The following is a 17610-nucleotide window of genomic DNA, read 5'->3' as shown; positions in this document are numbered from 1 at the left end:
TATTCAGGATGGAAAGTTTAAATTAGGTATGAAGATTCTTTAGGAAGTGTAAGTTAAGGTGCAAAAGGGATATTAAAAACTTTTTTACAGAAAATCACCAATAAAAATGTTATAAAATTTATATGTCAGTCTACCACTCTAAATTTTTTTTATTCTTTATCTATATTCTGACTATGCAGACAGTTGCATTGTACAGCTAATAAGTAAATGTTTTTACAACAACTACAGTATTTATTCAAATGCTTTTGTGAAATGTATTGTCACGTGCACTCATTGTCTTGTTAATTTAAAAATGCCTTGAAATTTTGCATTTTGTTTGCAGTTTTTAGAGTTTAGTCGTTTTCAGGACTTTATTAAATCGTTTAAATACTCGAGATATGTGTCGTGATTTTCTATAGTCGATAGTATCAATTAATATGGAGATTGGAGAGTTTGCCAATAAAACGACTTTTTAACCGACTTAAAAAAGGAGGAGGTTTTCAATTAGCCTTTTTTTATGTTTGTTATTTCATAACTTTAGATTGGGCTTAGCTGGTAGTTTTTTTTTGGAAGGAAGTTTTTTTTTTCCTTTTGGGCTTATTATATGATTCAGTTCTGAGTTTTAGAGGTATCCTTAAAATAGCTAATTAATTATTTATAATTTAATGATGGTCTTGTTTGGGATGCTACTAAAGCTAAAGTGCTATTTTTTTTAGGTTCTTAGAGAATGATACATCTTTTGTTTTTATTTTTAGAAGACTAATACATACTAAATCACGCCTTTTTCCCATAAGAGGTAGGCGGATACCATACAAGAGAAAAGGGAGTGTTGAAAATAAAATTCCTCATAATTGTGGATTATAATTATTTTATTAATATAAAAATATAACAGTATATACTAGGGGATCACTACGGGTGCCGCTCCGGCCGCGTGCTCTTCGGGAGTATTATACACAGGAGCCCACTCGCTGAAACAAAAATAATAATATTAGAATATTGATAAATACTAGCGTAGCGAGCGGTTGAGTGTTTAAAAAAAACTTCTTTTGAGCCAAATTTTTAACTTTCTTTGTGATTTGCATGAAGAATAATGTGGTTTAAGCGGAGCAAAAAAGTTTAGCGTATTTATTATTTTGTCTCTTGCGTGGATAGGGTATTGCTGAATAAGATGAGACGGGTGCAAGACCGTATAAAACAGTGAAGCCAAGTTCTACTCAACAGATAAATAAGAAACCATATAAGGACGACAAAAATACATAGTTAAGTATAATTATAATAGTACCAGTAATTTTCTTGTCAGTAATAATCACTGGTAATTTCGATAACTATGCTTGAAAATGAAAATCCTCCGCAATAGCTTGCTAGCACATTGTTCAAGACACCAAAAGGTCTCCAGGAAAATAACCTTTTCAAGAAGAACCACCTTACTTTTACTAAGTCTTACTAGTTGTAGTTATACTTACTAATTAGGAAAGTGCCAAACATATATATAGGCACGACGCAGTGCTCGTCGACGAGTGCGCCGAACACCACGTTACCAACGATCGCGCCAATCCGACCGCACATCACTGTCACTGCCATAGCCGTCGCGCTGCAAACATACATACAAACGTTAGTATACAACAACATCGTCATCATCAGGTTTAGGGCAAAGGTGTGTGAAAGACACGCTTATTTCGCTAATTACAATGTTAGAACCATGTGGTTGGAGGCAAGCCTATTCTATGTATCCGGCACGTTACTCAACTTTGGGTACTGATAGGAATAGTAACTACTGTAATATAAATTTACATATATTTAAAAAAGCAAAAGCATTTTTCCTTGCCTTCAAAAATACAATAGCAATTCTCCAATTTAGGATTTAACACTCATTGGCCTTGTGATTAGCAAAGGTGAACACAACCATCCAGACGACAGAGGCATTCTTCTAATTGAGCATCATATGAACTTTAGGTTCCTAATAAAAAAGGATAGAAAATGTTATTTTAACATTGGACACGGGTTTTCACTCAAAACAAGTGCGATCACCAAGAATCAGTTGAAAAAAAAGAGTAACTAGTTTAATAAATATTACTTACGCAACTTTGGTCGGGAAAATCTCGCAGATGACGCAGAAGAGCACAGCTTCCGTACAACTCACAATAGCTTCAAACACGCAGGATAGAATCAAGTTCTCTAGAGACGAACGCACCAGGTTCAGTCCCAGTGCGGCCAGACCCGAACTTATTAACATTATCACTGGAATAAACAAAAACATGAGAATATAGAAGAGGTATGGGTTTTCAATAAAAAGAGGACTCCTATTTTGCAAACGCCTGCTTCATAAAAAAAACTATTAAATTTGATTAATGTTGCTGTTTCCTTTATTCCATAAATAAACTGGCTATCAAGTAAATATTAATCAGTTCTTCTAACATATTTTATAAAAACGAATTCAAGGTATTTTTTTATGTCAAAAATAAATACGCTTCGAGAGAACCGAATAGAGAAGAGAAATCGCACAACTGGATCTTCTTTCTTAATGTATGGTTAGTTACTACTTTCAAAATTTCAATTTCTATCAAGAATATCTAGTTCATCGCACATCGAAGAGTAAATAGGTAATTAAAAGTATTTAGGTACTTACCAAGCATCAACTTCTTCCCTACAATATTAATGGTGAGACCGACCCACAGCGCGGTCGGTACGCAGCTGAGCGCCACCACTAGCGTGTGGATGTACACTCTGTCGTCTATGCTTGCTGCCTTATGCTGAAACAATACAAATGGTATGTTAATCGATATTTTAAATTTAAATTTTTGGCTGGCTTAGCAGACATATTAGCGAAGGATATGGAATATACTTAGAATGAAAAAGTAAAGATAAAAATAAACATTTCGATTTGTTACAAAGATACTTCCGCGCAGCTTGCTTGATTCAATAAAACTGGTCTCTATACTGTGCGCAATCATGGCTGACTTAAGAAATGAGCCAGTCTTAAGCAACATTGTTAACCTTACATGTGGCGTGGCCAAAACTCATTCTGAGCATACAAGAGGCACATAGAAATAGTAGTAGAGAATAGCATGTCTCCTTACATGCTATTCTATACTATTAGTTCCGTGATATATCATTGGGAATTCTTTGACAAAACTTTCGATCCAACCGGATACATAAACCCTGGTTTATTACATGACTAGGCTATGGTCATGATTGACAGTTATGTACTTACAATAGCCACACTGGACGTGACGTCAGAAGTATGGTTGGCAAGAGCGAAGGAGACCTCGCACACTCCAGCTGAAGTGTCAGGATACAAGGAGGAGAACTGACTGAACCTTTCGAACAGGTCCGGGAACCACATCATCAAAGTGTAGTAACTGGAAAATAAGGTAAAACTAATAAACGTCACGCAAAATTAATAATGGCCTTAAGGAAAATAGTCTTATACCTTCCCAATAAATTATGAAACTCCATCCACATTATCAATATTTAAAAACCGAGACAGTTTAAACGTGTAGCTCGATTCTCTTTCACTATCGACTATCGACAACGCCTCTAACGGGCGTCTTGGGAACTATTTTGGCAATACATTTTAGATGTCAAACTTTCGATACTCGACAGTACTGAATGCAGAGAATCGAAATACTAGTCGGAATACTGAGAAGAAACCATTTTTGGTTTAAAACTACATTTGATATTAAAAGCTGAATAATTATAAATTTTATTAAAGTTTTACCTGAACATAAGTCCAAAGTCCACGAAGCAGCACAGCACCAGCAGGCCGATATAAGGCGGAGTGATGAGCATCTTCTTCCTAACCCAGAACGCCTGCCAGCGCTGGCCCCAGGTCAGGGAGGTCTTGGTCTCGTTGCCGTTCGTGTCTGCTGATACCACCTCCTCTTCCTCACCCTCGCCCGCACTTATCATTGACTCCACCTATAAAAAAATAAGTTTATTTTGAGGCATTATAAAGGCAGATAATGTACATGTAAATCCATTTCCATGACTAGAACTTATTTTGTAAATGCAATATATTTTATCTTATGTTCTCAGAGGTATCTGTTTATGAAAAAAGGATATTTTTTGGATTTAACAGCTGAAGCAAAACAATAATTTAATTGATTACTTTAGATGTTTAGAGATTTACGTTTCAGGAACAGATAGGATCTATACAACGATAGATCTCTTAATTATAGCAAAAAACAAACTTCAGAATAAGGGGTCCAAATGATTACTTGTTGTTTTTAAAAGGATTCAGGTTAGCATTCAATTAGACTCAGAGTTTTGTTATTTTTCATAGCAACAGAAATAATGTAATTTTACAGAATTGCGTGATACGTTGCTATTATGTTGCTCGTCTTTATCCTATTTGAGAACACTATCAATTTCAATGAATGGTATTTTAAACTGTTATGCTTATCTGTTCAAATTGGTCAATTTTTTAAATTGCTATCTTGCTCCGTACAAACAAAACAGCAGCTAGTGGCTTTATTGTGAGTCTAAAATGGGTATGCATTTCAATTTTTTTCAAGCGCCTATCGACATATAAACCGCTGAAATTCTTGTTTAATACAAGTAGTGTTGCTTACATTCTGCGATTTTGACCAGGCGCATTAAAATATATATGTATGTACCCTCTGTAGTCTGTTCTCCGGCAAATAAGATAAGCCCATTGATACTAATATTACTGTCCCACTGCTGGGCAAGGGTCTCCTCCCGTAATGAGGGAAAGATTAGGCCTTGAGTCCACCACGCTGGTAACTGCGGGTTGGGGACTTTGCATTCCATCAAGGACTGTTGCAAGGTTGCATCACAATGTTTTCCTTCACCGTTGGAACAAGTGATAATTATTTCTTATACTTCTTAACTTCGAAAAGTCGTTGATGTGCTGTCTCGGGTTCGATCTTGCAACCACTTGATGTATCATGCACCTTCATACAAAATACAAAATACTTTAATACTCACTGGAAAATCTTTCTCATGCAGCTTAGTATTGACCACAAAGATCCTCTGTAGTACTTGCAGGGCCTGTTCAGCTTTGTTCGCGTACAGCAGGTATCTGGGGCTCTCGGGGAACGGGATGAGGAGCAGCACCACCAGGAGTGAGGGGATCCCGCAGGCGGCGACGAACACCCTCCACGAGGTGTAGGAGAAGGGAGGCCCGATCGCCCAGTTGAACCTTGGGTCCGGGATTATGAGGAATGCGATACCTGGAAAAAGTACGAAAAGTAATTTATATTATTGTTGGTAGATAAAAATTGCATTGGTTACTTTTTGATTATATGGCTGTTATTTTAGTAAAATACTGGTATTGCTGCATCCTGTAAGACAGGGAGCAGGCTCCAATATCGTTTTTTTAGTCTTTTCTGATTTTCCTCATTAGTAAAAAATTGTCCCAAGCATAAATGTTAAACATTTTTTAAATTTTCAAGTTCTCTAACAACAGATCTCGATATGTTTTAACAATCCCAAAATTGTTAAATATAATGATATCTCTTCTTTTGTGTGCCTTCTGTTACTCCTCATAAAAAAATAGATGTAACATTGAACACCACTGACTTCCATTCCTTTGACCATTTAAATAAGAACTTTCCTAAATTTTGCGTGTATGCCAGTGTATCTGTATCTAAATTGGCATGAATGTCGTGTGCGTTGCCAATATACCGGCGACCTTCCCGGTGTCGGCAACATTCAGAGACAAGTCATTTGTCTACAAAATTGTGGTGTCAATGATGATAAATTATATGTCTGTTAAGTTAATGAGCTTTATAGTGTTCTAGACACATAGGGTTTTTTTAAATTATACTTTCAGCTAAATTTTTTTGTTTGGACGCCATTTTCCTTCCATAGAATTACAGGAACCTTTTTTTAAGTATGTTTAAGACCCATCTAAAGGTTGTCCTTAAACAGTCCTTTAAACAGTCCTTGTCCTTAAAAAAACCAGCGCGCTGATTTAAATCATAAAGGTTTTCAAATATTGAGAAGGCTCTTACCTGGCAACAGAATAGTGCCAAAGGTCCAGAAGACTTCAAGCCGGCACAGCATCACATCTCTGTGCCTGAGGGACAGGAAGTCTCCGAAGTAAGGGAAGATGAGGCCGGTGGCGCCGATGATGCCGAACCCAGAGAAGAACCTGTAATATACATAGTCTACAACGAATAGTTACGTCGGGTACGATACAAATAATACTCAAAGTGATTGTAAATAAAATGTGTTTTTTTTGTGTATATGGCTCTCACGTAGTAGCGATAGATTATGTCCTGGGAAAAACATAGGCGGCATAATCAGCTAAAAATTCGGGTGCAGTCGCACGTACAGATTATAAATCGTAGTATACCCAATATGCTTCAGCAACTGCAGGCATGAGTGTATAATGTGTGTGTGATGAGAATAGATTTCGGACAAAATCACGTTAAAAATTACCAATGCGAGACCAATAGCTTGTAATGTCGAAAAGCAATCAAATCTCTTGTAGAACAAAGTTTCTAACCCTATATGTCCAACCCTAAATTTATAAGCCGTAATTTTACACTTAAGTCGAGGCAAAATGCTTGATATGATGTGTCAGCCGCACGTAAAGAGTTTACAAACTTTAAACTTTAGTCACAGACTTGAAGCTTAAAAATGCATTGTACAAAATTAAAATATTTTTGCTGATATCCCGGATAAGTAATCATTCATTTCCATTCTAGATACCTGCAAGCTAAGAAAGCAGAGAACGTCTGCACCACTGAGGATAAGAAGGCTGCCGTCGCGTCCAGCAGTAGAGCTCCGATGATGGCCATCTTGCGTCCTCGCGCGTCCGCCAGGTTGCCCCAGAAGTACGAGCCCACGCACATTCCTGGAGACAAGATTACATTTGATTTATTATCATTAAGTTTATGTGTCCTTGCAACTCATAGCTGGCCAAGGACTTTTAGAAGATATAATATTTGAAATTAATGTAAGGTTTCATCTTGATCATTTTGATCTTTCACGCTTAACATATTTTTATCACAGGGCTTTGTAGAGGATCAAAGTCCCTAACCCGCACTGAGCCAGCATGGTTGATTTAGAGCCTAGCCACTCTCTCATATACGTTGTGTTACATTAATGATAAGTTATACGCAGTGAGAAATATTATTTAAATACATACGTTAAAATAAATATGTTAATTTAATATTTGCTCGATCAAATAATCTCTTGCTAGGAATCTCGAAGCAGTCAATAAGTCCCAAATAAGACTTAGGTGCATGACAGAAAAAATGGATAACGGTAAAATTTAAAAAGCGGTAGTTTTTCAATCATGTCAATGAATTTTATGAACACCTCAGGCCGGCGCTGAACTTGGAACTCTGACAAGTCTCTCTGACGTTACACTATGTTGGCACACGTAGCACATACTTGATGGCGGAACAGTTCATAGGTTATAAATGTTCCGAATATCTACTCATTCATAATAACATTGCTGACTACTGCGTAATGATCTACTTGGATTGTGAGGAAGTTAAGTCATGTTTCTCCTATTGTAACTTAGTGTTACTCTTAGTAAAGGCATCTTTGAGAACTGCTAAAATTAAACTGAAATAAGAAGTTGAATTTTCTGGACTTATTAATTTCTAAAATTGACTCGTTCAAAAGTGACAGGTAATTGTTTAAAATTTTAGTCCTTTTTAACTTTAGGGAACTATTCTAAGATCCATTGGAGTGATCTACTTATTACTGTTAGATCCCAGCTCACAACTTTGCAATAAAAGAGGAGCCTCTAGTCATGAAAACGGATTACGCGCGAATATAAAGGAAAATACTCCTGCAGAAACAATAAACCAAGTTTTTTTTAGGAGTTTATGAAAATAACATGACAGCTCCGGCGGTGTAACTTACCAATAAGTGGTGTAGCAGTAAGCCTGCCTTTATCACTGGAGGTCAGATTGAAGTCGTTCTCGGCAGCCGGCAGCACAAAACTGAGGGTGGTGGTGCTGAGCGCGCATACTGCGTAGATGGCGCCACATGACATCAGCAGCAACCATTGAAAACAGCCGTAACCTGGAAGAAAGAAATCAGGAGTTAAGATCGATCAACATTTTAAAAATAAAGGCGGTAGAGTCGTGAATCGAGAGTTTAACAATTTAAAATGTATACGTGAACAATAGTTCCTACTACTCCCGCTAGGGGCGCTGATGTCCATACAGATTATATTTGTCGGTTGCCGGCTGTTGATAGCTAGCTGGTTTGCGAAAGCTAGCCGAATGTCTAATATCAGCCAGTTGCCAATAGTCAATAATAGTAGAATATTGCCGTTTAAGTCTTTGCATGTGGTTGTAGCCTCCTAATACAAAACGACATTGGCAGATTAAATTCATGACTTATAGCCACTTTGTTTTCTATCACGTTTCCGAGTAATTATAGCTTTTAAAATCGAAGAAGACAATAAACTTGTCAAGTATTTGAAACAAACACTTTAGTGTTATCTAAATCGGGACTTTTCTGCTGAATTAATGACAGTGAACCATTTTCAAGGTGAGTCATTCACCTTGAAAAAAATTCACTTATTGTTAATTTCATTTAAAATGCAACACGTGAATTGAACACCTTTTACTTAAAAAAGGAAAAGAAAAGAGTATTTTAAGGGCTATTTTATAAGATAACTCCCGCACTCGCCGGAAGTTTTACAAACATACAAACAACGGACACAAAGCACAACCAGACCCGAAACAATTACTTAAGGATCGCGAAAATAATTATTCCGTGTGGGAATCGAACCCTCCCGAATGGTAGCGGCGTGGGGACTTTAACCACCGCGCCACGGAGGCAGTACCTACATTTGCAAGACAGACACATACATCTCAATCAATAAATAGTCATAAAAAATGCACACGCAATTATTTATAGAGCACCAAGGATAGATAGCCAATTTATATATGTCAAAGACTTTTTTAAAACCGATTCTGCACATTAGTGTTGAATTGAATCGATATTGAGATCACTTGCTGTAACGACGCTCAATAGACGCAAATGCATTATGATCAATGATATGACGATGTGATCATCCATTGAAACAATTGGTTATTAGGTTTGATTCCTTGACGGGTTAATTTGTTGCACGTGGATTGTGTAGATGTCTAGCCGATAGCTTGTGTATATTTACATTTTAAAACTATTATTTTTTCTTTTAGACAGTTAATTTTTGTTTAATAAATGATTTATTTTCTCCACTTATTATATATTTATATAGGTTTTACCACAGCTAGTCGTATGCAGTGTACAAACATTTAAAGTTCAGGAAATCGCCTCCAATATAAAGCATATTTAGGCACAGCGCCTTTGATATCTTCAAACTTCTACCTAAAAATGCTTGGTTCAGCTATTCATATAGAAGTAAATAGCAGGAGCAGGCGGCTTTTGCCACTCCTGCCACAGCAATTTAGGTATTAAACCATACCTCGCCGTAGTGCTCATAGGGCACAAATTAATTTTTTTTTGAAAGATAACTGCCGTCTTCGAGTTGCACAGCGTTTTATTAAAATGCTACGTACACGATACGACCACGTAAAACCCAGGTACGCCCTAGTAAAATATAAATCATCCCTTAAAAGATCTTTTAAGGGATAACGCAGTGATTCTAGTAACCAGTCTTATATAAAACAATACCGCCATTTTCAGTTCCCTAGCGCAATTTCAACATGATAGTTTGCAAAGGTTAACCTACAGTAATAAAAAGCGATCTAAAAATAAAACTACTAACATACGCCTACGAAAATTACTTAAATAGAGCACGTTTAACCTACCTATGTAAAACGACACTTAACAAAAGGTCACCCATAACCTTTAATGTATTATAGTCTGACAACTTAGTGGAGAATCTTAGCATGCATGATTATTACCTACGTACATACGCGCGGTTAAAATCACGCCTTACTCCCATAGGTAATTTATGTATTTAGTTCTGAATAGTGGGCATAGATTTGACATACAGTAATTGTCAACTGATACGCATACTGAGTGCGATTCTCAACAGTCGGTACTTAAAAATAGTTCTTACGAAGCCCGGTAGAGGCGCTAAACAGATTTTCGTATAAAATTTCTCGATAGCTAGCGGTTGTCGGTAGTCGATAGTAGTAGACAATCCAGCATCTCTACTAAATTAGGAGTGCTATAGCAAGATTCTCTACAGTCAGTACTATCGAGTCCGAAAATTTGACATTTGAAATGATCTACAAAAATAGTTCCTACAACGCCCGCTAGAGGCGCTGATCAGATTTTCATACAAAATTTCTCGATAGCTAACCAGTTGGCGATACTCGAGTAAAAAATACCACTACTTAGTGTTGGACTATACCAACAAGGGCTACAAGTTTAATACATGAAATCATAGCACCCTATAGTACAGTAGTTATGTGTATGTCTCGGCGCGTCGACGCCGCCGATTAATTGGATTCGGTTTCGTGCCACAAATCTAATTTGTGATACTTAGCCGGCTTAAGAGATTGTACGTAACTAATTTGGACGTTTCGTTGTAAGGCAGAAAATTGAGGTTTTTTTTCAGGATTATCTGTTAGTAATTACGGAAAAGATTTACTTGTATAGAACCTTAAAATTACCTTTTGAGAGCTAGTTTTTGCCTACTTTCTACAGAAGCCAAATGAGAGCTAATGAAAACACACTTGTTTATTATTTATTTATTAGTACCGAATAAAAAGATAATTTGAGGCTCGAGAAAGCATACAGGACAGTTTTTATCCCTGAAATTTTACAGAAAGGGGAACTATGCAAGTAAGCCATATTCCACGCGGACGGAGTCACGAGCAAGAACTATTATGTAATATTTTAAGTAATAATAGTAAAAATTAAAACTCTCTACTGATAATATTATAATGCAACGGGTCTTATACGCGATTGAAAATTTAAAGGTTAGGAACTCAGCTCGTGACCACGGTCGTTGTAATGCGATCGAAACGTCGGGCAGCAAATAAGGTATCCTAACCTTTAAATTTTCAATCGCGTATAAGACCCGTTGCATTATAATATTATGTGTACTAGTCGCGAGAGTTTAAAAACGTTAACTCTCTACTGAATTTAAAACAATATTGACACGCGTAAAACTTTATAAAATGCACAACCAATAATCTAACTCGATGCCAAAGATCAAAGTCCAATAAAATTTCACATACAAAAATCTCCGAGATATGTGACGAACAAACAGTCTTACGTACACAATAATACGTATATATAAGATCGTCATTCTGTCTATTTGTGTGTGTCAAAGACTTCGGACTTTGCTCGGCTATTTCTGTTTGTTTTGAATATGAACGGTAATGTTATCAGTGGAAAGTTTTTTATAAAAGCGGACATAGATGTAATTGTTTGATTATTGTTGAATAATCTAATATTGTTTAATTAAAAATATCTTAGAGGCGATTGATTTAGGTGAAAGTTTTAATAACTTCTTAATGTGCAAATGCAAAATCCCTTCAATAGATATTGTCTACCACTATCGACCAGAGACAACCTGCTAACTATCGAGAAATTTTGTATGAAAATCTGATCAACGCTAGCGGGCGTCGCTGGAACTATTATGGCAGTCCTTTAAAATGTCAAACCTTCGATACCCGACAGCATCGATTGAAGAGAATTGCGCTATTGGAATAGCGAGGTATTTGTTAACATTCTACTCTTCCTCAAATTAGATCTCTTATGTACCTAATCTTTTAAAGCCTCTTTTTTGGACATATTTCTAATTTTCTAACGGACAAGTTAAATAAATAAAAATCGTTCGTCGTTTTTAGTAAAATGACGGCACGCAAAAAGTCGGTCCCGGTTGTTGTAAATTAAGATAACAGACGTTAAGCCACGTCAAAGGCCTTCGGGCGGCTTGAACAACTTAGACACTAGGTTGACCACTAACCATACGATAAGAAGAAGACGACTCTAGAGAAACGTCTTCTTCCATTCCTTACATTGTTGTATGAACTTAGAAAATTTTAGCCTTTTATACTCCTTCAGCCTTTTCCTATATAAAACTGAATTTACGCAAGAAACAACCTATTTAAATAACAACAATACATTTTTATATTTACAACAATAGGTTTAAAATCCGTCACGGTCTCGTCTCGTGATCTCTTTGTATTACATATTTAAAGAATATTTACAATACATTGAATAAATATGCACATGAATCAGTTATGAACGAACAAAATAAACAATGTATGTGGAATGGACATCAGCAAAAAAATTGGAAGTCAAAATGGCGCAATGGTTAAGGTCGCCACGCCGATACCATTACGTCGAAAGATCATTTGATTCCCACAAGGAACAATTTTTTGTGCGATCGACAAATAGTTTCGGGTCAGGTTGTATAGGCTTTGGGTCCGTTGTTTGTATGTTTGTAAAAGTCCCCGCGACTATATCCGAAACAATTATTTGTGCGCTCCAACAATAACTGCATTGACAATTATGAGGGAATCGAACCTACGACCTCCCGACGCAATGCTAGCGGCATGGCGACCTAAACCACTGCGCCACGGAGCCAGTCAAAAATAAGGTTTTAAAGTAGGTCTAAACTGTTAATAATAACAACAGTCGTTAAACCATTAAAAAAATAAAGTACTTAAAGTAAATATGTACACAAAAGCGCGTACAAAAACAAAATAATAAAAAGTGTCTCTACATAGGAACTAAACATCGTAGAGTCGATTGACTGAAATAGAATCAACTCTAGGTCATGATAGAGTCGTGTTGGCACAATGACAGCAATTATGATGGAGACTCTACCTCTAAAACACAGACTCTACCGAAATAGAACTCGTTTTATACTGATTTGTGAGGTAATGTAGAGAAAGCTTGTTTGTTTTTTGAAAGATAATGAATGTGAGTCTTTGTGGTTATAAATTTTGTAGAGATAAAATTGTTTTTATGAGTAATATGATAGCAGTGATAGCCGAGATAGCAGTGATAGCCGAGTGGTATAAGTTGACACCTCCCACGCCAGTGGTCGCAGGTTCGAATCCGAGGCAACACACCAATGACTTTTCGAAGTTATGTGTGTATTAGAAATAATTATCACATGCTCCAACGGTGAAGGAAAACATCGTGAGGAAACCTTGCATGCCTAAAATTTGTTTAATACATTTATTGAGGGCATGCAAAGTCCCCAACCCGCACTTGGCCAGCGTGGTGGACTTAAGGCCTAACCCCTCCCTCATTACGGGAGGAGACCCTTGCCCAGCAGTGGGACAGTAATGGGTTAAATTTATTATTATTTTATGATTTAAATAGAGGTGAGAAAGTACTTTGCAAAAATATTGAATATTGCAAGCAGTGTAATTCTTGCCGTTTTATCTCATTATCAGCTTTTACGAAACTTACACAAACACACATCTTACAAATACTTTTTAATATAGTTTTTGTAAAAAAAAATGATAATTTCATTTGAACATAAAAAGCCTTGGCTATGAGTTATAGGCAAGCGTTAGCCTTTGCCAGCTTTTTTATGAAAATGGTTACAGCATAACATTTTTTGTAAGTTAGTGCAATTTTTATCAAGGTCACTTGTTGCATTTCCGGGTTCTAATTTTAACTTAACAATAGGTAAATGTTACTATTTATGTTCAGACTAAGTTAAAAATAAACTGGTCAACTGTGAGTTGCACTCTTAACTCAAATAAATGAATTGCATATCCTTCGAAAAGTTTCAGTTACATCATTTTAAACTCTAAACAGTTGATTTTTTAGACCTGTAATGAGTCAAATCTATATATCTACTACTACTACTAATACTATATATAATCTATATAACTATATACTAAACCCTTACGACCATTAAGAAAATAAAAAAAACTTAGGACTGCACATTTGTGTACATTGGACCCGAGATCATAAGTTACGTACATAGCAATATTACGTAAATAAACCACATTTAGACTGCGTCCGTGGCGCAGCGGTTAAGGTCGCCACACCGCTACCGTTGCGTCTTGGGTTGGAGTCCCACACGGAACAATTATTTGTGCGATCCACAGTTGTTTCGGGTTTTTTTGTACTTTGTATCCGTTGTTTGTATGTGTGTAGAAGTCCCCGCGACACAAGAGCAAATCTTAGTGAGGGAGTTGTCTTTCAAAAATTTAATTAAATCATCATAGGTACTCAACTTCTGAGAATACCTTAGACTTTCATAACTTTTAAACTCTCGAAAAGGTTAGGCATTTTAAGGTAAAATGCGTGTTCGCGTTAATTCCCGTATTTTATTATACCTTAGACTTTAACAGTCATGATATCATCTACTTATATCTTCTAAACAAACACAGTAATTGTCATCTGTATATCATAAAGAGATTTACGTTCTAAATTAACGATCGTTTTAATGCTCCTTCCTCTGTTTGTGTCCGGTTTATTACTTCGAAGTTATTAACACTTAGCGTTGAGATTATGGTCCAGATGTGATGAGTATATACAAGATGTATATGTAAAAGTATGACGATTATATGGAACGATACCTTCGGATAATTTATCTGAGATATAAATGTATAAAAAAAATTTCCAGTTTTCATTTAATAAGGTAACCGTTCATTAATGCCAAAAATTATGTTCACCCGACTTTTCCACGACCACGGTCAATGTTATTCGATCGAAACGTCAGCTAGACGAATAAGGTATCCTTACCTTTAATTTTCGATCGGTTTTTAAACCTGTTTCATTATAAGTAGTATTAATTATTTCAGGTCTAATTTTGCTCAGCGTAAATATTTCGACATTGTAAAAGTCAACGCTAGGAAACAATACATTTTTAAACATGTCATAAAAGCTGTTTTTCATAAACTTACTACGCAAGTGATTTCGCATTAAAAACTAGTGTAAAGAGAAATGTCCATCCGCCCATCCATCGTAGAAATTAGTACGTTTTATTTCTTATTTCCTCTTCACTCGCGTCACAAATTCTTTAAAAACAAAATACTCGTAAATTTTCTTACTAGTACGTAAAATTAAGAGGTACTTCAGACTAGTGTCTACTAAAAATATATCGTTTATATAAATTGATGTAAGCAAAGCAAATTACCGATAAAATTGAATTTTCCCCTTTAAAAACCTTTCATACAAAGATACATACATAGAATCCCGCCTTTTAACCATAAGGTTAGGTAGAGACCAAAAAACGTCACTTGACTACCAAAGACCACACATGCTTACAAACTTCTCTCCCCTGATTCACATCCTTCTTCCATCAAGTTCTTACAAAAATAATAGTAAAATGCCAAAATTATTTATTTGTGTTATTTTTTTTAACTATCACTTGATTAGCCGCTATAATAGAGTATATTTTGCAATTATTATAGATTTAATTAACGCCAACGATATCGATTCTATATCATTTCTTTATAACGAATACGTTTTAAGGTAAGTCGTAGCAATCATCATATCACAAAGAAAACTTTTAAGTCTTCAAAAAACGTTGAACATACGCAGCAAAAACGCTGCGTTGCCGTCCACGCTAGGGACACTAGTGTGTAGTATCTCTAACTCGTAATCTGTATTCGTTTATTTGGCAGCCAGTCTAATTGTTATTGTCTATCTATTTACCTAGATCTGTTTACTAACTGTGTGTGTTTGTGTGTACATTAATTCTCAGAAACAGATGTGTATTTTTAGGTTTAATTGAAATTCTTACCTGTATGTATGCGGATAATACGTTGAAATATGATGTTGGAAATTTATAATATTACGGATTTTCTCTTTATTATACTTAGTAGCAATTAAATGTTTCAATACATTTTGCTAATTATAATTCACTAGCTGTCCCGCGCAACTTCGCTTGCGTCACATAAGAGAGAATGAATCAAAATTTTCCCCGTTTTTGTAACATTTTTTCCTGCTGCTCTGCTCCTATTGGTCGTAGCGTGATGATATATAGCCTATAGCCTTCCTCGATAAATGGGCTATCTAACAGTGAAAGAATTTTTCAAATCGGACCAGTAGTTCCTGAGATTAGCGCTTTCAAACAAACAAACAATCAAACAAACAAACAAACTCTTCAGCTTTATAATATTAGGGCTATCTAACAGTGAAAGAATTTTTCAAATCGGACCAGTTGTTCCTGAGATTAGCGCTTTCAAACAAACAAACAAACAAACTCTTCAGCTTTATAATATTAGTATAGATTATTTTATTGCTATGTTGTTCAAATGGGTTCGATTCCCGCCATAATAGACAACAACCGGGACTGACTTTTTGCGTGCTCAAGCACGGAGACCGACCGAATACTGCGGTCACCCATCCATGGAATGACCGCGCCAAGGGTTGCTTAACCCGCAGAATGTGTACCGACCGGTGAGCGCAACTGGCTATGGGCTATACAAACAAACTAATATATATTATACATATATAACATATCGCAAGTCTAGTACTCTCTAAGGACACTTGCTGTCCCTATGTCAATGTCAATGTCTTCGAGAAGATCTTCCATGTTAGGTCATGTCCACATTAATACATTATCACGCAAGAATTTTCCGCAAATACCTTAATATGGACACACCTTATATGCGTTTCAAATACTTCGTAACCGGATGTCACCGTGAGACTATATTTAGATCACTATTTCCAACTAAATAAGTAATTTTTATTGAACTGTGATAATACATGTGTGTAAATGTTGACCTCGAGGGATTGGGTTCGATTCCTACGTAGTGATACATAAACGTTTCACATATTTGAATTTTTAAGTCTGTTTTTTTTATTTTTTTTTATTTGTCAATCTACATTCGTAATTTTTTATTTAATTAATACATTTAGTGGCTGCATTATAAACGCCGAATGGCTAAATAATAATATTTATTTACAGATATACTATAATATTGATTATAGACAGTATTTTATACTAAAATGCCTACACCGTCAGAAGCAGTAAGCATAAAAAAATTACATAAATCTAAGTAAATACCTTATACATGCTTTCAATGGAATATAGGTAAATAAATACATAGATACATGTTTGCGTTAATCCCCGTATAATATAAGATATCCTTCTACTGACATTTGTTACTGGGTTTTTTATATTAAGAATGATGAAAAGAATTTTCTTAGTGTAATTAGTGTTATAATTAAAAGTTAATTTTTTATTTTCCTCCTAGTAAATGTCATGGCTGTATTTGTTAAAATAATGAATTATTAAAAAAACCTCTTATTTTTTTGTTTTACGGACTTCTTGTGCTTTTGGTTACTTTACAAACATACAAATAACAAAAAACGTGGCAAGCAAAGCAGAAATTACTTTAATATAAAAATCAATTCCACGACCGACGGTAGCCGTAACGACCACCTTAACCTCTGCACCATCATGTCCCATAAGGTAATAAACACATGAGTCAACAACACTATCGTTAACATCCGACAGTGTGGACTCTGGTTAACTTCACAACATATTTAGATGTTACATTGATTGATTGTTATTGTTTAAATTATGTAAAACGGTTGTTTTTTCATAAATGTGGAAGTGCGTACGGTTTGTTTACGATAAAGGTTGAGGTATGGATGGATGACCGCTTAGATGAAGGTGAAGGGTGTGATGATTAATGTATTGGTGTATTTTAAAAGTCAAGGATATTGCCTTTCGTAGGTTGTTTACTAACTATGATAGAATATTAGACACGTTGTTTTTTTCACGACGAAAAATCAGCGGAAAAT

The 17610-nt window shown here is 35.7% G+C and overlaps 1 protein-coding gene across 1 annotated transcript in view; it reads right to left on the bottom strand.

The window, feature by feature from the left end:
• Positions 1-829: 829 nt before the first annotated feature.
• The window catches only part of LOC142976686 (synaptic vesicle glycoprotein 2C-like), a 46902-nt gene continuing 30121 nt past the window's right edge, over positions 830-17610 (bottom strand). The window contains exons 3-12 of the mRNA XM_076120187.1: positions 7825-7986; positions 6658-6802; positions 5955-6094; positions 4927-5171; positions 3698-3897; positions 3191-3338; positions 2606-2729; positions 2058-2217; positions 1443-1570; positions 830-947 (exon numbers count right to left, since the gene is read on the bottom strand). Of these exons, the coding sequence (XP_075976302.1) occupies positions 889-947; positions 1443-1570; positions 2058-2217; positions 2606-2729; positions 3191-3338; positions 3698-3897; positions 4927-5171; positions 5955-6094; positions 6658-6802; positions 7825-7986 (1511 nt within the window). The 3' untranslated portion in view covers positions 830-888. The remainder of the gene's footprint in view (positions 948-1442; positions 1571-2057; positions 2218-2605; positions 2730-3190; positions 3339-3697; positions 3898-4926; positions 5172-5954; positions 6095-6657; positions 6803-7824; positions 7987-17610) is intronic.

Source organism: Anticarsia gemmatalis, chromosome 11 (genome assembly GCF_050436995.1).
Source record: "Anticarsia gemmatalis isolate Benzon Research Colony breed Stoneville strain chromosome 11, ilAntGemm2 primary, whole genome shotgun sequence".
NCBI lineage: Eukaryota > Metazoa > Arthropoda > Insecta > Lepidoptera > Erebidae > Anticarsia > Anticarsia gemmatalis.
The sequence above is the reverse complement of the archived record's forward strand: the minus strand, read 5'-3'. Positions and strand labels throughout refer to the sequence as shown.